This window comes from Oncorhynchus clarkii, chromosome 18 (genome assembly GCF_045791955.1).
Source record: "Oncorhynchus clarkii lewisi isolate Uvic-CL-2024 chromosome 18, UVic_Ocla_1.0, whole genome shotgun sequence".
In the NCBI taxonomy this organism is placed as follows: domain Eukaryota; kingdom Metazoa; phylum Chordata; class Actinopteri; order Salmoniformes; family Salmonidae; genus Oncorhynchus; species Oncorhynchus clarkii.
The window spans coordinates 42575872-42603660 of NC_092164.1; the positions used below are offsets into that span (position 1 = coordinate 42575872).

The 27789-nt window shown below is 42.0% G+C and overlaps 1 protein-coding gene across 2 annotated transcripts; it reads right to left on the reverse strand.

Moving 5' to 3' along the window:
* Nucleotides 1-599: 599 nt before the first annotated feature.
* Nucleotides 600-27789, reverse strand: LOC139373530 (dihydrouridine synthase 3-like (S. cerevisiae)). Of its 2 annotated transcripts, none has more exons than XM_071114150.1 (16): nucleotides 27566-27789; nucleotides 26949-27042; nucleotides 15586-15856; nucleotides 15000-15375; nucleotides 14469-14551; nucleotides 14157-14246; nucleotides 13931-13972; nucleotides 13467-13619; nucleotides 10887-11003; nucleotides 10701-10766; nucleotides 10442-10552; nucleotides 10224-10320; nucleotides 3046-3121; nucleotides 2414-2602; nucleotides 1993-2121; nucleotides 600-1593 (listed from the first exon to the last, which is right to left on the reverse strand). In XM_071114150.1, exons 2-16 carry the CDS (start codon nucleotides 27032-27034, stop codon nucleotides 1521-1523), a joined length of 1959 nt encoding a protein of 652 aa, XP_070970251.1. In that variant the 5' UTR covers nucleotides 27035-27042; nucleotides 27566-27789; the 3' UTR covers nucleotides 600-1520. The 2 variants fall into 2 exon arrangements, with proteins under 2 accessions (XP_070970251.1, XP_070970252.1); XM_071114151.1 differs by having other exon boundaries at nucleotides 1276-1593; nucleotides 10899-11003.

Here is a 27789-nt window from a genome sequence, read left to right on the forward strand (position 1 = left end):
TGGAAGCAACTCCTCAGTAAAAGGCAGTGGTGGAAAAAGTACCCAATTGTCATACTTGAGTAAAAGTAAAGATAGTTTAATAGAAAATGACGTGTAAAAGTCTAAAAGTATTTGGTTTTAAATATACTTAAGTATCAAAAGTAAATGTAATTGCTAAAATATACTTAAGTATCAAATGTAAAAGTAGGAATCATTTAAAATTCCTTATATTAAGCAAACGAGACATCACAATTTTGTGTTTTTTTAAATGTATGGATAGCCAGGGGTATACTCCAACACTCAGACAATATACAAACAAAGTATGTGTTGAGTCAGTCTGCCAGATCAGAAGCATTAGGGATGACCAGGAATGTTCTTTTGATAAATGTGTGAAATGGACCACTTTCTGTCCTGCGAAGCATTTAAAATGTAACTTTTGGGTGTCAGGGAAAATATATGGAGTAAAAAGTACATTACTATTTATATTAGGAATATAGAGAAGTAAAAGTTAAGTACATATACCCCAAAAAACTCCTTAAGAGATGGCAGTTTTGATAAATTAGGAAATCAGATTTTACGTGTCCATTTAAATACTTTGTAAATACACTCCACAAATGGTCTATCAACTTGAAACTGTTTATTCATCAAATACATTACAATAATGAACCATGTTCCGTTTTGCGTTGATATCTTTAAAAAAAAAATCTAACAATTAACTGTTTTGACTATGTAACACTAATGCTTAAAATAAATCATATCAAATCTTCTCATGGACTAAAATTCAGATTCACTCCAAACTTGGTCCCTGGACTAGTCACAATAGTCCCTAAAGAGAAAATAACGTTGATACATTCAAAGATGGCCACACTATACCAGGAGATGCATATTAGCACATACGCCAAAATATTCTCACGAACCATAGGACCAAATTGGAACGTCTTAACTTAGTTTGAGAAAAGCAAAGGGATTGATCAAAAGATGGCTGAGTTATTGACAAAATTCTGTCCATTTAAACCACTGTATATCCACTACACAGTGGCCTACCAATTTGAAACTTGTCATAGCCATTATGAACATAACATGAACCACACTGCATTTGGTATTGATATCTCAAAAAACAAAACTATTAACAACTCATTCTTTGCAAATGTAATGCTAATATTCAAAGTCATCTGCAATCCTCTTCTCATGACTCATATGTCAGATTCACACTAAGACAGTTGTATGTTAAACGAGAGAATCAAAACTCAAACAGAAACAAACATACTAATGTAAAAACTTCAGAAAAGATCAAAGTTGTATTTTAGATGTATTTTATTCCATATACAGTATTTATTTGGTGCAATGGTAAAACAAATACATCTCCAAGTAAAAGAAACACACCACTCCAAACAAAGTTGAAATAAATCATTTACGTCATTTTTAAATTACTCGTGTATTACTCATGTAATAGGTATATTCAGGTCTGCTGACTTGAATGGAAATAAAATTGACAAAAGCTTTGCCTTCATAACATTTTGTTGAGCATTCATACACAAAATTCATTTGTAAGCATTTGCCTTATGCTTGGGCAGAAAGTTGAAATTCTTGGGTACAGGTCCAAGCAGCATTTCACTGTGGAGAAGGGGAAAAAGACCATTACTAAAACCCCCTTTTCCATGAAACTATTCAGCATGCTGTGTGTAATTGGAACAGATATTCAGCCTGTATAAATACATTAGAATAGAGGTAGTCTATACTAATTCAAACCAACTGAGAAATGCTAATGGAACTATTTTTTAAAGTGCATTAACACACTCATCTTATTGGCTGGTTAAGCTAAAAGCCACCATATAAAAGCCCTCAAGAATATGGATTGAGACACGAGACATTGCTCTTGCAACCTCCTACTATGCTATTTTTAATTGGAAGCTTCAACTACTGAGAATGATTCAAGAGGTCAGTGTGAATGAAAACCAGCATACACTGGCAGCCATAAGAACCTAGGTTAGGATAAGCAATAGTGATCTTCACCTGATCTTGATCCAGTCCCCTACGTGTTGACTTGCCATGAGAGACTCCAGGTAGTCCCTGCCCATGTAGTAGGGTGGTCGCTCATTGATCCTCTGGGGCACTTGTTCCAGCAGCCCAACTGGTATGTACCTATAAAGGAGAGAGGGTAAGATTGACATGTCCACATTAAATGTGTTACGGTGTTAATGTTTACAGTTCTAAATGAATAAAGAACATTTTGAATTGGTTGAATTCTAGGTTTGTGAAAGACGGTAAATACAGAGAAAAATGATTTTCGGCAGTCCTGCAGGTTCTCGTTTGTCTTCACCTACATCAACATATTGATCAACCTATAAAGCACTAAAACAACTATTGTGTATGTTTCTAAGCATTATTACAGTGTGAATACCACCTGATACTTCGTGCCTATACGAGTACCCACCTGCACATGAAGGACAGCCATTCCAGCAAGAAGTTCCTGGTCTTCTCCAGGCCTTGGGTGTCCGAGCCCCAGTGCTCCAGGCCGTAGTGGGTGAAGTCCCTAAGGACATCCAGCCGCTCGCTGGACGAGATGTCCCAGTCCCGCCTCTCCTTGATCTCTGTGAAAACCCAGGGCTTGATGAGCGCGCCCCTGCCCGAGAGAAAAAGTATTACAACTAGAGCTGGAGTCGATTAAGGCAGGGGTTCTCAAACCTCCTCGGAGACCCCCAGCTGTTCCATGTATTTGAACTATTCACTGCTAACACACCTGATTCAAATGGTCAACTAATTATCAGCCCTTGACTAGATGAATCAGGTGAGTTCAGGGCTACAACAAGATTGTGAAATGTCATGGGGGTCCCTGAGGAGAGGTTTGAGAACCACTCAGATAAGAGACTGAATCTAAGGTGCTTCCCATCTCAAATCAACCCATAGCCCTTCATCAAGCCTCCCTATGCACTTCATTAGATCTGAAAGGGTTGGATAAAAAGTAAGCTATATGTTATCCACTCATCCTATCAGAGCGCACTACTCTGATCAGTCAAATTGTGTGAAATCAAAAGCATGTCTATTCTTTTCCATTAAGATACCAACCTTGCCAGCATTACACCCGAAACTTCAGTCTCTCTAGCCTTCATGGCGTCATAATAAGACAAAATGTCTCCATTACCTGCATATAAGAGAGATGAGGTTTAACAGGTGCACACAGACACACAGAAAGAAAAACATGCACACACGCACGAACACACTAACTTTGTGAGATTGAGACGCGACCCGTCCTCCATTACCAAGCATACTACTTGCCAATGTTCAATCATTAAAGAATTAACTTAGTGAACTTAAGATCGAGGACCTCCTTCCAAATGGACATCAGATTCTACAACATACTTTGCTTTCCTCCGGCATACAAACTGATTATATACAACCAGTGGGTTTTACAGTTCATTGAGCGGATAGGAAGCGGGTTCTCTCTGGAAAGAACAAAGGCTTTATGACCAATAACAAGTGGTCCCACGGGGGAAACGCAGGAACTCCCGAGCTTCTGCTCTCCCGACTTGTAATACATGTTGCCCTGTTTAGATTCTGAGAGAGTTCTCCGGGATTATAGCCATGTATGTGTAAGTCCCGCCCCAAGCAGACACCAAAAATGCTCTCAAAGATCTTCATTGGACCCTGAAAAAGATGGCGACCACATAACCGGAGGCAGCATTTGTCGCAGTGGACATGAACTAAATCAAATCAACGTTTGTCACATGCGCCAAATACAACAGTATTGTGTATTGATTACTTACAGGCCCTAACCAACAGTGTGATTTTAAGTTAAAAAATAGGTATTAGGTTAACAACAGATGACTAAAGAAATAAATACAACAGTAAAAAGAGTGAAAAATAACCGTAGCGAGGGTATAACAGTAGCGAGGCTATATATAGGCACCGGTTAGTCAGGCTAATTTAGGTAGTATGTACATGTACAGTGGGGAGAACAAGTATTTGATACACTGCCGATTTTGCAGGATTTCCTACTTACAAAGCATGTAGAGGTCTATCATTTGTATCATTGGTACACTTCAACTGTGAGAGACGGAATCTAAAACAAAAATCCAGAAAATCACATTGTATGATTTATAAGTCATTAATTTGCATTTTATTGCATGACATAAGTATTTGATCACCTACCAACCAGTAAGAATTCCGGCTCTCACAGACCTGTTAGTTTTTCTTTAAGAAGCCCTCCTGCTTTCCACTCATTACCTGTATTAACTGCACCTGTTTGAACTCCTTAACTGTATAAAAGACACCTGTCCACACACTCAATCAAACAGACTCCAACCTCTCCACAATGGCCAAGACCAGAGCTGTGTAAGGACATCAGGGATACAATTGTAGACCTGCAAAAGGCTGGGATGGGCTACAGGACAATAGGCAAGCAGCTTGGTGAGAAGGCAACAACTGTTGGCGCAATTATTAGAAAATGGAAGAAGTTCAAGATGACGGTCCATCACCCTCTGTCTGGGGCTCCATGCAAGATCACCTCGTGGGGCATCAATGATCATGAGGAAGGTGAGGGATCAGCCCAGAACTACACGGCAGGACCTGGTCAATGACCTGAGGAGAGCTGGGACCACAGTCTCAAGGAAAACCACTAGTAACACACTACGCCATCATGGATTAAAATCCTGCAGCGCACGCAAGGTCCCCCTGCTCAAGCCAGCGCATGTCCAGGCCCATCTGAAGTTTTCCAGTGACCATCTGGATGATCCAGAGGAGGAATGGGAGAAGGTCATGTGGTCTGATGAGACAAAAATAGAGCTTTTTGGTCTAAACTCCACTCGTTGTGTTTGGAGGAAGAAGAAGGATGATTACAACCCCAAGAACACCATCCCAACCGTGAAGCATGGAGGTGGAAACATTCTTTGGGGATGCTTTTCTGCAAAGGAGACAGGACGACTGCACCGTATTGAGGGGAGGATGGATGGGGCCTTGTATCGCAAGATCTGGGCCAACAACCTCCTTCCCTCAGTAAGAGCATTGAAGATGGGTCGGGGCTGGGTCTTCCAGCATGACAATGACCCGAAACACACAGCCAGGGCAACTAAGGAGTGAGAAGCATCTCAAGGTCATGGAGTGGCCTAGCCAGTCTCCAGACCTGAACCCAATAGAACATCTTTGGAGGGAGCTGAAAGTACGTATTTCCCGGCGACAGCCCCGAAACCTGAAGGATCTGGAGAAGGTCTGTATGGAGGAGTGGGCCAAAATCCCTGCTGCAGTGTGTGCAAACCTGGTCAAGAACTACAGGAAACGTATGATCTCTGTAATTGCAAACAAAGGTTTCTGTACCAAATATTAAGTTCTGCTTTTCTGATGTATAAAATGCTAATGAATTACTTAAAAATCATACGTGATTTTCTGGATTTTTGTTTTAGATTCCGTCTCTCACAGTTGAAGTGTACATATGATAACAATTACAGACCTCTACATGCTTTGTAAGTAGGACAACCTGCAAAATCAGCAGTGTATTAAATACTTGTTCTCCTCACTGTAGGTATGGTTAGAATGCCTACGCATATATGATAAACAGAGAGTAGCGTAAAGGAGGGGTTGGCAGGTGATGGGTGGCGGGACACAATGCAAATAGCCCGGGTAGCCAATGTGTGGGGGCACCAGTTAGTCGGGCTAATTGAGGTAGTATGTACATTAATGTATAGTTAAAGTGACTATGCATATCTGATAAACAGAGCAGCAGCAGCGTAAAAGAGGGGTTGAGGGAGGGACAATGCAAATAGTCCAGGTAGCCATTTGATTACTTGTTCAGGAGTATTATGGCTTGGGGGTAAAAACTGTTGAGAAGCCTTTTGGTCCTAGACTTGGCGCTCCAGTACTGCTTGCCATGCGGTAGTAGAGAGGACATTCTATGACTGGGGTGGCTGGGGTCTTTGATAATTTTTAGGGCCTTCCTCTGACACCGCCTGGAGTAGAGGTCCTGGATGGCAGGCAGCTTAGCTCCAGTGATGTACTGGGCCATACGCACTACCCTCTGCTGTGCCTTGCGGTCGGAGGCCGAGCAGTTGCCGTACCTGGCAGTGATGCAACCATGCTCTCAATGTTGCAGCTGTAGAACCTTTTGAGGATCTGAGTACCCATGCCAAATCTTTTTAATTTCCTGAGGGGGAATAGGCTTTGTCGTGCCCTCTTCACGACTGTCTTGGTGTTTTCTGACTATTCTATTTGTTGGTGGACGCCATGGAACTTGAAGCTCTCAACCTGCTCCACTACAGCCCCGTCGATAAGAATAGGGGCGTGCCCGGTCCTCCCTTTCCTGTAGTCCACAATCATCTCCTAAGTCTTGGTCATGTTGAGGAATAGGCTGTTATTCTGGCACCACCCGGTAGGGTCTCTGACATGCTCCCTATAGGCTGTCTCGTCGTTGTCGGTGATCAGGCCTACCACTGGTGTGTCGTCTGTAAACGTAATGATGGTTTTGGAGTCGTGCCTGGCCATGCAGTCGTGAGTGAACAGGGAGTACAGGAGAGGACTGAGCACACACCCCTGTGGGGCTCCAGTGTTGAGGATCAGGGTGGCAGATGTGTTGCTACCTACCCTCGCCACCTGGGGGGCGGCCTGTAAGGAAGTTCAGGATCCAGTTGCAGAGTGAGGTGTTTCGTCCCAGGATCCTTAGCTTAGTGATGAGCTTTGTGGGCACTACGGTGTTGAACGCTGAGCTGTAGTCAATGAATAGCATTCTCACGTAGCTGTTCCTTTTGTCCAGGTGGGAAAGGGCAGTGTGGAGTGCAATAGAGATTGCATCATCTGTGGATCTGTTTGGGCGGTATGCAAATTGGAGTGGGTCTAGGGTTTCTGGGATAATAGTGTTAATGTGAGCCATTACCATTCTTTCAAAGCACTTCATGGCTACGGACGTGAGTGCTACGGGTCTGTAGTAATTTAGGCAGGTTGCCTTAGTGTTTTTGGGCACAATGTTGGCATTACAGACTCAATCAGGGACATGTTGAAAATGTCATTGAAGACACCTGCCAGCAGGTCAGCACATGCCCGGAGCACACGTCCTGGTAATCCTTCTGGCCCCGCGGCCTTGTGAATGTTGACCTGTTTAAAGGTCTTACTCACAGCAGCTACAGAGAGCGTGATCACACAGTCATCCGGAACAGCTGATGCTCTCATGCATGCCGCAGTGTTGCTTGCCTCGAAGCGAGCATATAAGTGATTTAGCTTGTCTGGTAGGCTCCTGTCACTGAGCAGCTCGTGGCTGTGCTTCCCTTTGTAGTCTAATAGTTTGCAAGCCCTGCCGCATAAGACGAGCGTCGGAGACGGTGTAGTACGATTCAATCTTAGCCCTGTATTGGCGCTTTGCCTGTTTGATGGTTCGACAGAGGGCATAGCAGGATTTCTTATAAGCATATGGGTTAGAGCCCCGCACTTTGAAAGCGGCAGCTCTACCCTATAGCTCAGTGCGAATGTTGCATGTAATCCATGGCTTCTGGTTGGGGTATGTATGTACAGTCACTGTGGGGGGGGGGACGTCCTTGATGCACTTATTGATAAAGCGAGTGACTGATGGGGTGTTCTCCTCAAAGCCATCGGAAGAATCCCGGAACATATTCCAGTCTGTGCTAGCAAAACAGTCCTGTAGTTTAGGATCTGCTTCATCTGACCACTTTTTTATAGACCGAGTAACTGGTGCTTCCTGCTTTAATTGTTTGCTTATAAGCAGGAATCAGGAGGATAGAATTGTGGTCAGATTTACCAAATGGAGGGTGAGGGAGCGCTTTGTATGCGTCTGTGTGGAGTACAGGTGATCTTGAATTTTTTCCCCTCTGGTTTCACATTTAACATGTTGATATAAATTAGGTAAAACTGATTTAAGTTTCCCTGCATTAAAATCCCCAGCCACTAGGAGCACCGCCTCTGGGTGAGCGGTTTCCTGTTTGCTTATTTCCTTATGCAGCTGACTTGAGTGCAGTCTTAGTGCCAGCATCCGTCTGTGAAGGTAAATAAACAGCCACGGAAAGTATGGATGAAAACTCTTGGCAAATAGTGTGGTCTACAGCTTATCATAAGATACTCTACTTCAGGCGAGCAAAAAGACTTTAGATTTTGTGCACCAGCTGTTGTTTACAAATATGCACAGACCGCTCCCCCTCGTCTTACCGGAGTGTGCTTTTCTATCTAGCCATTGCAGCGTATATCCCTTTTGCTGAATATCCATGTCATCATTCCACGATTCCGTGAAACATAGGATGTTACAGTTTCTGATGTTCCGTTGGTAAGATATTCGTGATCGTACCTCGTCTAATTTATTGTCCAATGATTGCACGTTGGCAAGTAATATTGACTAACGGCAGCTTTCCCACTCGCCTTCTGCGTAATCTTACGAGGCACCCCGCTCTGTGTCCTCTGTACCTGCGCCTCTTTCTCTTGCAAATGGCGTAGATGTCAGCCTTGTCGGGTGTTCGAAGTACATCCTGCTTGTTGAAGAAAAAAAGTATTGGTCTAATCCAAGGTGAGTGATTGCTCTCCTGATATCCAGAAGCTCTTTTTTTGCCGTAAGATACGGTGGCAGAAAATGATGTACAAAATAAGTTACAAACACCATACAAAAAAAACAATAGCACAATTGGTTAGGCGCCCGTAAAACTGCTGCCATTTCTTTCTGCGCCATTTTCAATTTTTAAAGTAATTTGAAGTTCGTGCTCCTGAATAATCAACACATTGACGGTCCAACACGCGCAAATTCCACACTTGACCACTGCTACACCGCTTTTCGACATGGGTATTAGGCTCTATTCCATCCTCAAATCTGATCGCGACGCCAATTTGCTCCTACCCGCCTACATACAAAGACTCAAGAGGGATGTTCCAGTGGTCAGGTCTGTACAACACTGGTCCGATCAATTAGAATCCATGCTCCAAGACCGTTTTGATAACGTGAACCGAAGTATGTTCCAGATTGCCTCTGGGGATAAAATTAATGAATACACCGACTAAAAATGTGATACCAACAATGTCTTTCAAAACTTATCCAAATTAAACAGTGGATAGATGACACCCGTGTCAGGAAACTGAAGAATGGCCATTTATCGTGTTACAGTTGTCAATATGTATATATAATGTAAGGGATAATTAACGAGGGGCTATGCATTCACTGGAAAATAATGACGTGGAAGGTGTATGCTAGCGGATTGGAAATAACCTTTCACAGAGTTGCATTATTTCCCAGAGAACGCATAGAGCCCCAAGTTGATTATCCCTTTATACCATGGCTATAATTGAACACATTTACAGCTAGAAATTCATTAATTTGCAGGTAGAAATGTGTTCAACATCCAATGAAGTAGCTAGCAAGTTTACTAGTGTTGGATTCTGGGTAAACTTTGAACACTGATTTTCTAGAGACATGATAGATCAGAAGTATGGCATCTGAGGGATGATAATGGTTTTTACATCAGAAGTTAATGGTTATCTGTAGGAGTTAGATGGCTTTGGGAATGTGTAGGGGAGACGGGTGGAGATCTTAGAAACTAACAAGGTCACTGAGGGAGAGAGGGTGATGTATAAAGGTTTCATTATGTCAGGATATGTTATTGCTAGCCATCAGGGATCCTCTGTGAAGAGAAGAGACACAGTCTGGTATCATTAACCATGACAGCCTTGAGTTGGGTAGCAGTGAGCACTTTTGGGTAAAGGTCAGGTTAGATGAAGTGAGGAATAACAGATATAATTAAGGTTCTGTCTATCAACAGAGGTGCATTGGCTGTTCAGTGTGGAGAAAGTGTTAAATATCAGTGCTTGTGTGAAATGTGATGTCTGAATACAGCTGTGTCGACCCTTTGGGAAGAATTAAACTTGGTTAAGCTTCTCTAGAGTCCGCAAGTTATTTACTCTGAAAAATAAGAACCTAACACTAGATAGCGACAGTAGTTGCCTTAGTAACCAAACCATCAGTCCTAGCTTGCCATTACGAAAATCGAATTCAACAACGCCAATGTTTTCCATTAGACATCTTCTTTCAAAAGCAGCTCAAACATGTAAGAACTATAAGCCACTGAATTCTACCTTGCAAATACACTGTGCTTTATATAGAAATAATGCATGCTCTAGAATGACCTTCAAGCCAATCAGAAATTAGTATTCAACAATGCCAGTTTTTATTGTTTCATTCACTTCACTTTGACCTGCACTGTTGAATTTCCCTGTACCTTGCTAGATTTCCAACCCTGTGCATGTGACTAATAAACTCTCTAAATCCTACTTACCAAAGAGTGGGATGGGGCTGGCGAGTTGGGAGCAGGTATTGATGTAGTCCCAGTCAGCTGACTTAGTATAGCGCTGTTCCCTGGACCTGCCATGCAACTGCATAGAGACTTGAAATTACTCTTATGCTACACATCCCTGCCTGTGACGAAACCAACACAGAACAGTTTACTTAGGCTAGATCGATTTAGGATCCAGCATTACATTCTGACAGACGTACCGTGATCATGGACACCCCCCACTTCTTCATCTCTGGGATGAGTTTATGTGCGATGTTGGCCTTCTCCTGAACGCCGGTACGAATCTTGACAGTCAAAGGGACATCCAGAACCTGAGGAAAGAACAACAAAGTCCCTTTACATACCAGAGTTCAAGTAATATTTGTTTTCTTTCAAATGCTTTGAGGGTTTTATTGAGCCTGCATTAGTGCAACATCTCCAATACCATAGCTGAGCAAATAAGGAATTTGCATCACTTACAGAGTTCATTCCTCGGATGATTTGCTCAAACTTGTTGGTGCGCGTCATCAGCCCACATCCTCCGCCCTAAAGAAAGGGAAAGGAAGATCATACTAATCATGTTTTAGAGGGCTGGTTTCCCAGACACATTAAGACAAATCCTGGACTAAAAAGTAAGCTCAATGGAGAATGTCCAGAAGAATACACCTTCTTGTATACAAGGTCAATAGGACACCCAGAGTTGATGTCCACAAAGTCCACGTCGATTTTGTTGTTGAGTAGCTCTGCACATCTGGTCATTGTGTCAGGAAAGCATCCCTCCACCTAAAAATGTAAATTATCAGACTTCAAGTACGGACCAAGCTAGAATCCTTAGTTGATATATATATATATATATATATATATATATATATATATATATATATATATATATATATATATACATACACACACACACACACACACACACACACAGTGCCTTGCGAAAGTATTCGATCTTTTGCCACATTTCAGGCTTCAAACATAAAGATATAAAACTATTTTTTTGTGAAGAATCAACAACAAGTGGGACACAATCATGAAGTGGAACGACATTTATTGGATATTTCAAACTTTTTTAACAAATCAAAAACTGAAAAATTGGGTGTGCAAAATTATTCAGCCCCCTTAAGTTAATACTTTGTAGCGCCACCTTTTGCTGCGATTACAGCTGTAAGTCGCTTGGGGTATGTCTATCAGTTTTGTACATCGAGAGACTGACATTTTTTCCCATTCCTTGCAAAACAGCTCGAGCTCAGTGAGGTTGGATGGAGAGCATTTGTGAACAGCAGTTTTCAGTTCTTTCCACAGATTCTCGATTGGATTCAGGTCTGGACTTTGACTTGGCCATTCTAACACCTGGATATGTTTATTTTTGAACCATTCCATTGTAGATTTTGCTTTATGTTTTGGATCATTGTCTTGTTGGAAGACAAATCTCCGTCCCAGTCTCAGGTCTTTTGCAGACTCCATCAGGTTTTCTTCCAGAATGGTCCTGTATTTGGCTCCATCCATCTTCCCATCAATTTTAACCATCTTCCCTGTCCCTGCTGAAGAAAAGCAGGCCCAAACCATGATGCTGCCACCACCATGTTTGACAGTGGGGATGGTGTGTTCAGCTGTGTTGCTTTTACGCCAAACATAACGTTTTGCATTGTTGCCAAAAAGTTCAATTTTGGTTTCATCTGACCAGAGCACCTTCTTCCACATGTTTGGTGTGTCTCCCAGGTGGCTTGTGGAAAACTTTAAACGACACTTTTTATGGATATCTTTAAGAAATGGCTTTCTTCTTGCCACTCTTCCATAATTTCCATAAAGATTTGTGCAATATACGACTGATTGTTGTCCTGCAGTTCATTCAGAGTGATCATGGGCCTCTTGGCTGCATATCTGATCAGTCTTCTCCTTGTATGAGCTGAAAGTTTAGAGGGACGGCCAGGTCTTGGTAGATTTGCAGTGGTCTGATACTCCTTCCATTTCAATATTATCGCTTGCACAGTGCTCCTTGGGATGTTTAAAGCTTGGGAAATCTTTTTGCATCCAAATCCGGCTTTAAACTTCTTCACAACAGTATCTCGGACCTGCCTGGTGTGTTCCTTGTTCTTCATGATGCTCTCTGCGCTTTTAACGGACCTCTGAGACTATCACAGTGCAGGTGCATTTATACGGAGACTTGATTACACACAGGTGGATTGTATTTATCATCATTAGTCATTTAGGTCAACATTGGATCATTCAGAGATCCTCACTGAACTTCTGGAGAGAGTTTGCTGCACTGAAAGTAAAGGGGCTGAATAATTTTGCACGCCCAATTTTTCAGTTTTTGATTTGTTAAAGTTTGAAATATCCAATAAATGTCGTTCCACTTCATGATTGTGTCCCACTTGTTGTTGATTCTTCACAAAAAAATAAAATTTTATATCTTTATGTTTGAAGCCTGAAATGTGGCAAAAGGTCGCCAAGTTCAAGGGGGCCGAATACTTTCGCAAGGCACTGTATGTGTGTGTGTATATATATATATATATATTATTTTTTTCTTTCTTATAAATGAATGATAAACCATTGAATCTTAAATAATATAAATTGTAAAGGCCTCATGAGTTTAGTTCAACTGTCACACCCCATCAGAACCCAAAATATAAGCTTGTTTTACTCCAACGTTTGTAAACCATGTAAATTTAAACAAACACTGTATAGCCCCAAAACATGGTTAAAACTATAAAGATATTATTTTATAATAATTTTGACATCATGGATGGTCAGTGCTTCCATCCATAGCTCTGTCTATGAATTTAGACACATTCCTCAGCATTTTTACCAAACATAGGTGGGGTGATGCTTTGTTATCGCTTCAATTAAGGATTCTACCTTTAAAATTGAACCGTTTCAAAGATCTTTACTTTGGGCTCAAATACCCTGGAGGTTCAATCTAAAATGATGGACTAAGATAATCCCCATCTTCCCCATTAATTCAGGATTGAGGCAAATAGCTAGATCTACGCAAATGAGGGAAATAGGACTAAACTCATAGGAATTTAAAAAAATGTCTTGACAAATTTAGGAGTGATCTACCACTTCTATCACTTTTAAAACCACCATGGGGTGGAAAAAGCTCAAGCACACTGCCCAGAACAGAGTACAATGAAGTGGAGATATCCCTGGGGAGCAATGGGCATAAGTATGTATTCAGATGTAAATAAATAAATAAAAATAAAATAAAAAATTCTAGCACTTTCAGCCTGTTCTAACCTGCACGCCGAAAAGGTCCTCGCTCTCATGTCTCTTGAGGAGCGCCCATTCGGACGACTGGCCCTGCAGCAGGTTGGTACACATGGCCATCTCTCCACATGTAATGTCGGCGCCGAATCGTTTGCATATACGACGGAAAGGCAGGTTTCCACACTGAGACAAATGTATTCATTTTATTAGATCATTCTAAAATACATAATGCAGAAAACAACAATACACACATAAAAAAATCATAGATTATATCCAACAAAGTCACTTATTTTCATTCTGGTCCTCTTTGGTGTATGAAATATCAAGCCATTAGTGTGTGCACATTGGGTCGCTTTCCCGAACCCAAAACAAGCTTATTCCTGGACTAAGAAACCCTATTAAAAATAGATTTTCAGTTGAGCATGGGTTTCAGTCCAGGAGTAGGATTAATCAGTCTGGGAAAGTAACCAATTCTGTTCCAAGGACCGACTTACCGTTGTTAAGGGAGCAAGATACAGCTTGTCTTTGAAGTCCACCTTTAGGAAGAATAAAAACAATTATTTCTATTCATAACGTTACTATTTGGTTTATACAACTTCTTAATATTAAAAATGGGCAGTTAATATTTAAATGAGCTTAATATACAAAGTGCCACTCAGATGCACGACATGCAAGACAAAATACCTAGCACTGTGTTTAAGTCAAGCGGCTCAAACATACCTGCTTCTTTTCACATTGTCGTAACTTTATAACATCAGCATCAGTCAACGGCCCAATGGTTTTGACTAGAGCCAGGTTCTCCTGGCTAACCTGCAATTTTCCAAAAGGTAAACAACTTGAGGAAAAACTTCTAGCCACCATACAGTAAATCCCAAAATAGCACAGATCTATTTATTATATTTCCCAGCCAGGCAGTTTTTCCCTTGTCACTGTCAACTCTAATTACTTTTTGAAGATGAAGATCCAGGTTGCTGTTAAGCGCTTTGTGACAAATGTAGTAGTAGTTGTAGAGTAATAGTGTTGCTACAGTACCTCAGTTCCCTGGTTGTCTGTTGTTTGTGGTTTCTCCCCTTCAGAACACTGAGAGTTCACCACCGCTGAACAACAGTTATCAACTAAGGGAGATAAAACATTGAACTATCAGAATAATTATCATCAACACATGATTAGCGTGAAAATCAGATTATATAATAGCTGAATTAATCAATTTAATTTATTCTAACACCATCTCTGCACCTGACAAGTCTTTACAAACAGTAAAGCCACTTGAAATGCAGTTTGGCTTTGAGAGTGGTACACAAAGAAAAGTGGTACACTGTCCAAACAAAAAATATGGCCAATTCTGCAACTAAAAACAGTGAAATTCCTGCGAATATCAGTCGCAAAACCACCAGGGATGTATTCACTAGTAACCAAACAGAAGCAAATAGGGAGGGACCTACCGGAATTTGCTAATATAAACTCTTGTTTCGTTGCAAAACTTTTTGCTACGGTGTGTGACTAATGAATATAACCCAGGCAACATATTGCTTCCACAAAATGGCAGACCCCGCCGAGCCTTACCGTTCTCTGCTGTTGCAGCCTTTTTCCAGCCCTCTCCTGCTTTGTGTCCGCCTTTGAAAACGGTCTTCATGTAGGCGTCAGACGCTGTAAAGGGGACCACCTTCTTGCGGAGGCGCCACTGCAGGTCCTTGTCCAGGCTATTCCTCACGGGTGTTCTCCCCTCCATGGCTTTCACACGCTCCTCGTTAGCCAGGTTTTTTAGGTCAGCGCTGATGTGGGCCCGGGCGAATCGGCAGCTCAAGCCGTAGTGGCACTTCCCGAAGGTGTCATAGAGGTAGCAGTGCTCTCCAACGTCAGCGGGCTTTAAGGCCATGTACTCAGCAACATCATGGATGAACTTGCATTTGTCGCCGTAGACACATTTGGTCTCACGCTCCTGGGGGAGTTCAATGAGAAAATAGAAAAAACTATTTGGTGTTGATAAACAATTAGGTCTACAGGAAACTCAATTGAGCATGCTCCTGATAGGTAAAGGAAAAACATATTATTGAAATGACTTGGGGGGGGGGGATTTCAAACAAGGCAAGTCCCAGGTTGCATAAAAGTAGTTGGCCCTTTCATCTAGTCGCTAAAGTGACAGTCCTACCTGAATTATGGAAGGACACAGTCGTCTGTTGTCGTAGCTCGTGGGTTTCATATGCGGCCTAGACTTGTTCTGGCCTCGCATTCGCTTGCTGTTCCGTTTCTTTGTCCTCTCCTGCTCATCCGGGTCCACTTTAAATTTTTTCTCTTGAGGCTCTTCCAGAGAGTCTTCTGCTGTCTCTTTTGGTGCTGCATCGTCACTGGCCTTGTCATCGTTAGGACCCTTCCCTCCAGAGTCCAGTAACTCATGGAACTTTTCTTTGGTTGTGAGAAACCTGAAAACAGAGAATGCTGATCACATTCATATATAATTGATACAATTCAACAAGTAGGCCTAATACGTATAAATTTGGGCTGTCCCCGAATACAAAAAATATTGGTCGGCCGAGAGTCATCTGTTATTTTGGTCGAAATTTTTAAACGTGAATTTTTCCATATGCAGACACATCCTATGTGTTTTAATCAAATCAACTATACTGAACAAAAATATAAACTAAATATGAAAGTGTTAGTCCAATTTTTTGGAGTTGTGTTGTATTCTAGCTTGAAATATATATAGTGGAGACAACAAGTATTTGATAACCTGCAAAATCGGCAATGTTTCCTACTTACAAAGCATGTAGAGGTCTATAATTTTTTATCATAGGTACACTAACTGTGAGAGACGGAATCTAAAACAATCCAGAAAATCATATTGTATGATTTTTAAGTAATTAATTTGCATTTTATTGCATGACATAAGTATTTGATACATCAGAAATGCAGAACTTAATATTTGGTACAGAAACCTTTGTTTGCAATTATAGAGATCATACGTTTCCTGTAGTTCCTTGACCAGGTTTGCACACACTGCAGCAGGGATTTTGGCCTACACCTCCATACAGATCTTCTCCAGATCCTTCAGGTTTCGGGGCTGTCGCTGGGCAATATGGACTTTCAGCTCCCTCCAAAGATTTTCTATTGGGTTCAGGTCTGGAGACTGGCTAGGCCACTCCATGACCTTGAGATGCTTCTTACGGAGCCACTCCTTAGTTGCCCTGGCTGTGTGTTTCGGGTCATTGTCATGCTGGAAGACCCAGCCACGACCCATCTTAGTGTGTTACTAATGGTTTTCTTTGAGACTGTGGTCCCAGCTCTCTTCAGGTCATTGACCAGGTCCTGCCGTGTAGTTCTGGGCTGATCCCTCACCTTCCTCATGATCATTGATGCCCCACGAGGTGAGATCTTGCATGGAGCCCCAGACAGAGGGTGATGGACCGTCATCTTGAACTTCTTCCATTTTCTAATAATTGCGCCAACAGTTGTTGCCTTCTCACCAAGCTGCTTGCCTATTGTCCTGTAGCCCATCCCAGCCTTTTGCAGGTCTACAATTGTATCCCTGATGTCCTTACACAGCTCTGGTCTTGGCCATTGTGGAGAGGTTGGAGTCTGTTTGATTGAGTGTGTGGACAGGTGTCTTTTATACAGGTAAGGAGTTCAAACAGGTGCAGTTAATACAGGTAATGAATGGAGAGCGGGAGGGCTTCTTAAAGAAAAACTAACAGGTCTGGGAGAGCCGGAATTCTTACTGGTTGGTAGGTGATCAAATACTTATGTCATGCAATAAAATGCAAATGAATGACTTAAAAATCATACAATGTGATTTTCTGGATTTTTGTTTTAGATTCCGTCTCTCACAGTTGAAGTGTACCAATGATAAAAATGACAGACCTCTACATGCTTTGTAAGTAGGAAACCCTGCAAAATCGGCAGTGTATCAAATACTTGTTCTCCCCACTGTACTTATTAATTTTACCATACTAGAACTACTTTACATGTATAATGTTATTGTTAAATCTCATGAATCCTATTAAGAGGGCCAAAGGGTAAAAGTTTGGTTTCAGTCACTGATAAGGTTGGATAGCCGTGGATTAGGGAGGAGTGAGGAATGTTGGCCGAGGTCAGGTCAGATGAAGTGACAAGAAACCGTTCTATTACGCACACACCACCTACGTTCCTGCCTAGCAATAGAGATGTATTGGCTGTCTGGATGTCAAATCAAATCACATGCACCGAATACAACATCTGTAGATGTAACAGTATTCCTTCCGTCCTTCTCCTCGCCCCTACCTGGGCTCGAACCAGGGACCATCTGCACGCATCTGAAGCATCATTAACCACCCTCCTTTGTGGCCCTTTGAGAGCAAGGGGAACAACTACTTCAAGGTCTCAGAGCGAGTGACGTCACCGATTGAAACGCTATTAGCGCGCACCCCGCTAACTAGCTAGCCATTTCACATCAGTAACATAGACCTTACCGTGAAATGCTTACTTAAAAGCCCTTTATTCCTTGAACTGCATTGTTGGTTCAGAAAATATTTACTAAATAAAGTGAAGTAAAAAAATTAATATAAAGTAACAATAAAGAGGCTATATACAGGGGATACCGGTACCGAGTTAATGTGCGGGGGTATAGGTTAAACAAGGTAATTTGTAGAAGTACAGTACCAGTCAAAAGTTGACACACCTACTCATTCCAGGGTTTTTATTTATTTTTACTATTTTCTACATTGTAGAATAATAGTGAAGATATCAAAACTATGAAATAACACATATGGAATCATGTAGCAACCAAAAAATTGTTTAACAAACCAAAATATATTTAATATTTGAGATTCTTCAAAGGAGCCACCCTTTGCCTTGACAGCTTTGCACACTCTTGGAATTCTCTCAACAAGCTTCATGAGGAATGCATTTCAATTAACAGTTGTGCCTTGTTAAAAGTTAATTTGTGGAATCTCTTACCTTAATGTGTTTGAGCCTATCAGTTGTGTTGTGACAAGGTAGGGGTGGTATAAAGAAGATTACTTATTTGAGCCATTTTGCCAAATAGGGCAAAGAGAAATGACAGTCCATGAAGGTCAGTTAATCCTGAACATTTCAAGAACTTTGAAAGTTTCTTCAAGTGCCTTCGCAAACACGATCAAGCGCTATGATGAAAATGGTTCTCATGGGTACCGCCACAGGAAAGTAAGACCCAGAGTTACAGTGCCTTGCGAAAGTATTCGGCCCCCTTGAACTTTGCGACCTTTTGCCACATTTCAGGCTTCAAACATAAAGATATAAAACTGTATTTTTTTGTGAAGAATCAACAACAAGTGGGACACAATCATGAAGTGGAACGACATTTATTGGATATTTCAAACTTTAACAAATCAAAAACTGAAAAATTGGGCGTGCAAAATTATTCAGCCCCTTTACTTTCAGTGCAGCAAACTCTCTCCAGAAGCTCAGTGAGGATCTCTAAATGATCCAATGTTGACCTAAATGACTAATGATGATAAATACAATCCACCTGTGTGTAATCAAGTCTCCGTATAAATGCACCTGCACTGTGATTGTCTCAGAGGTCTGTTAAAAGCGCAGAGAGCATCATGAAGAACAAGGAACACACCAGGCAGGTCCGAGATACTGTTGTGAAGAAGTTTAAAGCCGGATTTGGATACAAAAAGATTTCCCAAGCTTTAAACATCCCAAGGAGCACTCTGCAAGCGATAATATTGAAATGGAAGGAGTATCAGACCACTGCAAATCTACCAAGACCTGGCCGTCCCTCTAAACTTTCAGTTCATACAAGGAGAAGACTGATCAGAGATGCAGCCAAGAGGCCCATGATCACTCTGGATGAACTGCAGAGATCTACAGCTGAGGTGGGAGACTCTGTCCATAGGACAACAATCAGTCGTATATTGCACAAATCTGGCCTTTTTGGAAGAGTGGCAAGAAAAAAGCAATTTCTTAAAGATATCCATAAAAAGTGTCGTTTAAAGTTTGCCACAAGCCACCTGGGAGACACACCAAACGTGGAAGAAGGTGCTCTGGTCAGATGAAACCAAAATTGAACTTTTTGGCAACAATGCAAAACGTTATGTTTGGCGTAAAAGCAACAAAGCTGAACACACCATCCCCACTGTCAAACATGGTGGTGGCAGCATCATGGTTTGGGCCTGCTTTTCTTCAGCAGGGACAGGGAAGATGGTTAAAATTGATGGGAAGATGGATGGAGCCAAATACAGGACCATTCTGGAAGAAAACCTGATGGAGTCTGCAAAAGACCTGAGACTGGGACGGAGATTTGTCTTCCAACAAGACAATGATCCAAAACATAAAGCAAAATCTACAATGGAATGGTTTAAAAATAAACATATCCAGGTGTTAGAATGGCCAAGTCAAAGTCCAGACCTGAATCCAATCGAGAATCTGTGGAAAGAACTGAAAACTGCTGTTCACAAATGCTCTCCATCCAACCTCACTGAGCTCGAGCTGTTTGGCAAGGAGGAATGGGAAAAAATGTCAGTCTCTCGATGTGCAAAACTGATAGAGACATACCCCAAGCGACTTACAGCTGTAATCGCAGCAAAAGGTGGCGCTACAAAGTATTAACTTAAGGGGGCTGAATAATTTTGCACACCCAATTTTTTCATTTTTGATTTGTTAAAAAAGTTTGAAATATCCAATAAATGTCGTTCCACTTCATGATTGTGTCCCACTTGTTGTTGATTCTTCACAAAAAAATACAGTTTTATCTTTATTTGAAGCCTGAAATGTGGCAAAAGGTCGCAAAGTTCAAGGGGGCCGAATACTTTCGCAAGGCACTGTACCTCTGCTACAGAGGATAAGTTCATTAGAGTTAACAGCCTCAGAAATTGCTGCCCAAATAAATGCTTCAGAGTTCAAGTAACAGACATCAACTGTTCAGAAGAGACTGCGTGCATCAGGCCTTCATGCTTGAATTTCTGCAAAGAAACTACTACTAAAGGACACCAATAAGAAGAAGGGACTTGATTGGGCCAAGAAACACGAGCAATGGACATGAGACCGCTGGAAATCTGTTCTTTGGTCTGATGAGTACAAATATGAGATTTTTGGTTCCAAACGCCGTGTCTTCGTGAGATGCGGAGTTGGTGAATGGACGATGTCCGCATGTGCGGTACCCACCGTGAAGCATGGAGGAGGTGGTGTGATGGTGTTTTGCTGGTGACACTGTCAGTGATTTATTTATAATTCAACTCACACTTAACCAGCATGGCTACCACAGCATTCTGCAGCAAAATTCTATCCCATCTGGTTTGCGCTTAGTGGGACTATCATTTGTTTTTCAACAGGACAATGACCCAACACACCTCCAAGATGTGTAAGGGCTATTTGACCAAGAAGGAGAGTGAGGAGTGCTGCATCCAGATGAAATGGCCTCCACAATCACCCAACCTCAATCCAATTGAGATGGTTTGGGATGAGTTGGACCTCAGAGTGAACGAAAAGCAGCCAACAATATGCTCAGGTTATGTGGGACCTCCTTCAAGACTGTTAGAAATTCATTCCAGGTAAGGCTGGTTGAGAGAATGCCAAGAGTGTGCAAAGCAGCCATCAAGGCAAAGGGTGGCTATTTTGAAGAATTTCAAATATAAAATATATTTGAGGATCTGGGGGTTCATGCCAAATCTTTTCAGTCTTTGGAGGGGGAAAAGGTGTAGTCATGCCCTCTTCACGACTGTCTTGGGGTGTTTGGAACATGATAGTTTGTTGGTGAAGTGGACATCAAGGAATTTGAAACACTCGACCCACTCCACTACAGCCCCGTCGATGTAAATGAGAGCATGTTCTGCACCCCTTTTCCTGTAGTCCACCATCAGCTCCTTTGTCTTGCTCACGTTGAGGGTGAGGTTGTTGTCCTTAGCACTACACTCCCAGGGCTCAGACCTCTTCCCTATAGGCGGTCTCATCATTCTCAGTGATCTGGCCTACCACTGTTGTGTTGTCAGCAAACTTAATGATGGTTAAGAGTTGTGCTTGGCCAAGCAGTCGTGGGTGAACAGGGAATACAGAAGGGGACTAAGTATGCACCCCTGAGGGGTACCTCGAGACTTCTGTAATATTAGACATTGCGCACCAGCAGTTATTGACAAAAAGACACCACCACCCCTTGTCTTACCAGTCATAGCTGTTCTGTCGATGCACGGAAAACCCAGCCAACTGTACATTATCCGTGTTGTCGTTCAGCCACGACTCGGTGAAACAGAAGATATTACAGCTTTTAATGTCCCGTTGGTAGGAGTCTTGAATGCCGATCATCCAGTTTATTCTCCAGTGATTGCACTTTGGCCAATAGAACTGATGGTAGAGGAGGGTTACCCACTCGCCGACTAAATCTCACAAGGCACCCCAACCTCCACCCCCTGTATTTCCATATTTTCTTCACGCGAATGACGGGGATTTGGGCCTGGTCTCAGGGAAACAGTATATCCTTCACGTCAGATTCATTAAAGAAAAAATCTTCATCCAGTTTGAGGTGAGTAATCACTGTTCTGATATCCAGAAGCTCTTTAAGGTCATAAGAGATGGTAGCAGCAACACTATGTACGAAATAAGTAACAAAAAATGTGAAAAAAACAAAATAGCACAGTTGGTTAGGAGCCTGTAAAACAGCAGTCATCCCCTCTGGTGCCATTCCTTTATTAGACAGGAGACTCTATATATAAATACTTGTGCTGATGGAAACATGTCTTTGTCTTCTCAACTCTTTGACCAAGTGGGTGAATAAACTTGGTTTGAGCTTTGACTAATTGTCCATTAGTTTTTCACTCTGTGTCAGAACCTAACAGCTGAAATAAAAGGCAATTTTTAATACGCACAAAAAAAAAACTCAAATTTTATGCACAAATTGTGTTTCTATCACTGTCAGTGGCCATTTCTCCTTGGTCAAGATAACCCATCCAGCTGACAAGTGTGGCATATCAAGACGCTGATTAAACCAATTGATCATTACCCAGGTGTACCTTGTGCTGGGGACATTTAGAAGGCCACAAAAATGTGGTGTGTTGTCACACAACAATGCCACAGATACCACAAGTTTTGAGGGAGTGTGCAATTGGCATGCTGACTGCAGGGATGTCCAACAGAGCTGTTTCCAAATAATTGAATGTTTATTTCTCTACCATAAGCCATTTCCAACGTTGTTTTTAGAGAATTTGGCAGTACAACCTACTGGCCTCACAACCGCAGACCACGTTTAACCACGCCAGCCCAGGACCTCCACATCTGCGGCATCGTTTGAGGATGGGGTGCTCAGTTGTAGTTCTGTCTGTAATAAAGTCATTTTGTGGGGAAAAACTAATTCTGATTGGCTGGGCCTGGCTCCCAGTGGGTGGACCTGGCTCCCAAGTGGGTGGACCTATGCCCTCCCATGGCTGCGTCCCTGCCCAGTCATGCAAAATCCATAGATTAGGGCCTAATGAATGTACTTGAATGATTTCATTCTATTAACTGTTACTCAGTAAAATCTTCTAAATTGTTGCATGTTACATTTATATTTTTGTTCAGTATATATGCACTGAGTGTGTATGACGCTTTAAGCACACATTTGATTGTGCCAGGCCAAGCTCAGACTTGCTGCCCTGTGTTAAAAATGACAGCGAGTGACTGTGTGACTAGCACCTGTTGTCTCTCGTCCCTGCTGCAGCGACCACCACAGAAAATCAGTGTTTATCGTGGTGTCCGTGTTACTGAAGCTGCAACATAATTACAGCCATTTCTTAATGAAAAGTTATGACCAAAATCCCAAATTTATTTAGGAAAAGCATTCCCTATTACTTCAACCCTTGCTCTCGTCACGTGACACATGTAAGGATGTGACAAATAGAGCCTGACTTTAGCATATCACAATCACATGAATAAATTGGTTATAACCAACTATGAACACCGTAACACATGTGATAGCAAAACGGATGCAAATGACATGACAAATCGGGGGAATGTTTGGTTGCTCAGGAGGTAAAGGGAATGTCAGATATAAGGAATAAATTTGACTAGTTGTGGAAAATACTGGAGCAAGTCCTGCATGCCAAACAAGTGCTGTTAGATTACAATATAATTCTGACTGTATTGGAACAATGTAAACACTAAATGAATTATAACCAGTACCAGCTGGCTGGTGTGTTTACGGACATATTCAATCAATCCCTATCCCAGTCTGATGTCCCCACATGCTTCAAGATGGCCACCATTGTTCCTTTTCCCAAGAAAGCTAAGGTACCTGAACTAAATGACTAGCACTCACTTCTTTGATCATGAAGTGCTTTGAGAGACTACTTACTTACTTGTCCCCATGGGGAAATGTTGTTGCAGTGTCATGTACACGTTTAAATTGGCATTTATATACAAAACAAAATGGACAATACAACTTTCATAACAGTTACATACCAATTCAATAAAAAATAAAAAAAATTAAAGACTAGTCAAGGATCATATCAACTCCACCCTACCTGTCACCCTAGACCCACTCCAATTTGCTTACCGCCCCAATAGGTCCACAGACGATGCAATCGCCATCACACTTCCCTATCCCATCTGGACAAGAGGAATACTTATGTAAGAACGCTGTTCATTGACTACAGCTCAGCATTCAACACCATAGTACCCGCCACACTCATAATTAAGTTTGAGACCCTGGGTCTCAACCCCGCCCTGTGCAACTGGGTCCTGGACTTCCTGACGGACCACCCCCAGATGGTGAAGGTAGGGAACAACATCTCTACTCCGCTGATCCTCAACACTGGGGCATAACAAGGGTGTGTTCTCAGCCACCTCCTGTGCTCCCTGTTCACCCATGACTGCCTGGCCATGCACGCTTTCAACTCAATCATCAAGTTTGCAGACGACACAACAGTAGTGGACTTGATTACCAACAACAACGAGACAACCTACAGGGAGGAGGTGAGGGCCCTCAGAGTGTGGTGTCAGGAAAAGAACCTCTCACTCAATGTCAGCAAAGCAAAAGAGATGATCGTGGACTCCAGGAAACAGCTAAAGGAGCACCCCCTATCCACATCGACGGTACAGCAGTGCAGAAGGTGGAAAGTTAAGTTTCTCGGAGTGCATATCACCGACAAGCTGAAATGGTCCACCCACACAGATAGTGTGGTGAAGGCGCAATAGCGCCTCTTCAACCTCAAGAGGCTGAAAAAAATGTGGCTCGTCACCGAAAACCCTCACTAACTTTTACAGGTGCACAATTGAGAGCTTCCTGTCAGGCTGTATCACCGCCCATTACGGCAACTCCACTGCCCACAACCGCAGGGCTCTCCAGAGGGTGGTGCGGTCTGCACAACGCGTCACTAGGGGCAAACTACCTGCCCTCCAGGACACCCACAACACCCGATGTCACAGGAAGGTTGTAAAGTTGTCTCGCGCACCAGTGCTGGTCATAAAAAAATCTAGCTAGCTCATGGATGCAAACAACGTTCTTCCCCAAAAACACAGCAAAAGGACAATCTGTTTCAGTAGCTATACTTAACTAGCTAACTATATAGCTAGGTGTCATCATCTAAAATAACCCTAATTTATAAGACAGTTCTTACTTGATCAACCCATCTATGTGAAGCTAGCCACAATAAGGATTGGCCACAATAGTCGACTTAGCAGTTAGCCTTCAAAATAAAGGTATGACATAATTCTACTATTTGTATATATTTGCCCTTACTGTCAATGACATACTTTTATTTTGAAGGCAAACCACAAATTCCGCTATTGTGCCTAATCCTTATTGTGGCTAGCTTCACAATACATAACCGGTCCGGTCGAACCTCACTAGCCAGATGAAGCTAGCTGGATGCTTATAACTTTAGCTTTGGTCAACAGGGTTAAGTAGCTGGCTAGCTATTTATTTTCATGAACTGAAGTTCAATTTCAATAGGCAAACAACAAGTGGCATCCAAGCTAATACTTACAAGGATTCCTAAATCTTTGCTAAGAATAATTTAAATGGCTGCAGTTTCTACTGGTCAGTGTTTTCAGGCTGGTTGTATTGGTGCTTTGGTTCTAGCTCGGTACCAAGCTAGCCACCCCAGAAGTTGCAGTCGAGCAAATTATGCTTTATTACCAACGCGGTATTGTAAACACATCGTTTGTGGCCGGTGTTGGAAAACTTTTTTGTACAGATTTGACAGTGCTACTGTATTTATTTTGACATGCAAAGACCCAAACGACGTTCCATAGTATGTATGTCGTGAAGCTAATATCAGTGACGCTATTACTGTGTAACTCCGGTAGGGCAACATCTGAAAAATAGAGCACTTGGTAGTATGCACCGGTGCTTGACCAGTCGGCAAAAGCCAACATCACCGAGAACGGTTGATTGTCAAGGGCAATGAATTCCATGATCTTGGCTTTAATGGATTTTGCCTTTAGAGTTGTCTCGCTGAAATGTTCTTACTCTTTCAAATGACTGCTCGACTTTTTGACTGCTCGATCCACACAGCAGACATTGTGGGCTAGGTTAGGAATGCTGTGCTGCACATGTAGCGCAAAATTTACGTGGTGTCATTATATAGGTTAGCAAGTCTGCTTTGACATTAGTTTTGCACATCGGTGTTATACTAGATATCGGTCGATGCCGATGTTGGCATTTTTAGCTAATATCGTCCAATTCCGATATGTTCAAAGATATATCATGCCCCTAAAACTAACACTCAAACAGGCAACACAAGCAGGACCTGTCTTATTTCTGTAGCTAAATATATATGGATGATTTATAGGTCAGGCACAATTAACAGTTAGGCTGTTGATTATAGATCTATTTAAGTTGGTGTTTCCTCTCTCCTCACTTTTCTTAGACAATTAAGGTAAGGGCTGTTTTCTTATCTCATAACTCCACTGCTGCCTCCGCCGCATTGTTCTCAACACAAATATGCTGGGTGACTTAGCTATTACGCACATAGCAACATGTTCATTTAACAGCGCACTGATGTTTCAGAAGCGCAACCGCTATCAAACGTGGGAGGAAGCGCATTTGTTATAAAATAATATTTGTATTAGTGTTGCACCATTTGTTCTTATGTAAAATAACCATTTACAATTTCAGTAGCACGTCTTAAGGGGAGTGTTTCCCAAACTCAGTCCCGGTGCCTATCCTGGGTGCACGTTAAGTTTTTTGCCCTAGCACTACACAGCTGATTCAAATGATCAAAGCTTGATGATGAGTTGGTTATTTGAGTCAGCTGTGTAGTACTATGGCAAAAACCAAAACATGCACCCAGGGGTGGGGCCAGGTCAGGGTTTGGGAAAACCTTTATTAAGAGTGATCCCCACAACCACCACAATGGATTAGTCCACTCAGACAAGCGCAAATCAAACTGCTCGACTAAAGAAATCTCGGTCGACCAACAGCCTATCGACCAGTCTTTTTTTTCATTGTATAGTTTCTCTCATTGAAGCCTGTTCTATCAGTACATGTCAGACTGGTGATGGTCTGGGGCAGGGGTGGCCAATTGTATCCACAGTTGTGTGTGCAGGATTTTTTTCCAACCAAGTAGCAACAGGAAGCAAACTTACTGGGTTTTAATGGCAGCTCTGCCTTTATCAGTCCCATTCATCCCATGGCTTTCTGTGGGTATATTTGGGGTTGTCTCGGTCTCCATAACTCCCTCTGAAATAAACATTGCAACATTAGTTGGTAAGTTAGCTAGCACAGTTGCTTGCTTGAACACTTAACGTTAGTCGACACTGGACTCGGATTTTGGCTGGCTTGAACAAGGGTGGTAACTTTACTTAATGCATTATGGCTACTGTAGCTAGCTAGAAAACAATGTCAGCAACAAAATACTACTGCAATGTTGCAGTAGCACATTAGGAAAAGCAACACTCATAGCTCTTATGATTAAATGATACACTTAGAGATAAATCCATGGAAACTTCATGACAAGTAAAATTAAGCAAGCGAAGCTACACTTGGCGAGCTGCATTTTATGACAACCCATGCATGACAGCTAGCCGTGCACTGCAGCTAACTAGCAAATCAAGTTAAGCTGCCCGTAACGTTAGCTAACCATGTCGCTCTCGAATAGTTATGCGTTAAGTGGAAGAAAGTCATTATACAAAAGTAAAATATCACTAAAACTATGGTAATATGCTGAGGTGACAAATCCAGTCGATGAAAAACTGAAGAGTACCTGATAATCCAAAACTAACTACCGCGGCAAGACAATCGACCCGTGCAACACCTTATATCGGTCCGTGTGACGCATTTTCTAAATATTTGGATCCAGGCAAATAAATAATTCCGTTAGAGGTTCAGTTGTCTTCAATCTTGCATATTTATTCATTGATACTATAATGTAAAAAATATATATAAAAAATAGTACTGATTTGATTATTAAAACCAACTGTCAAACAC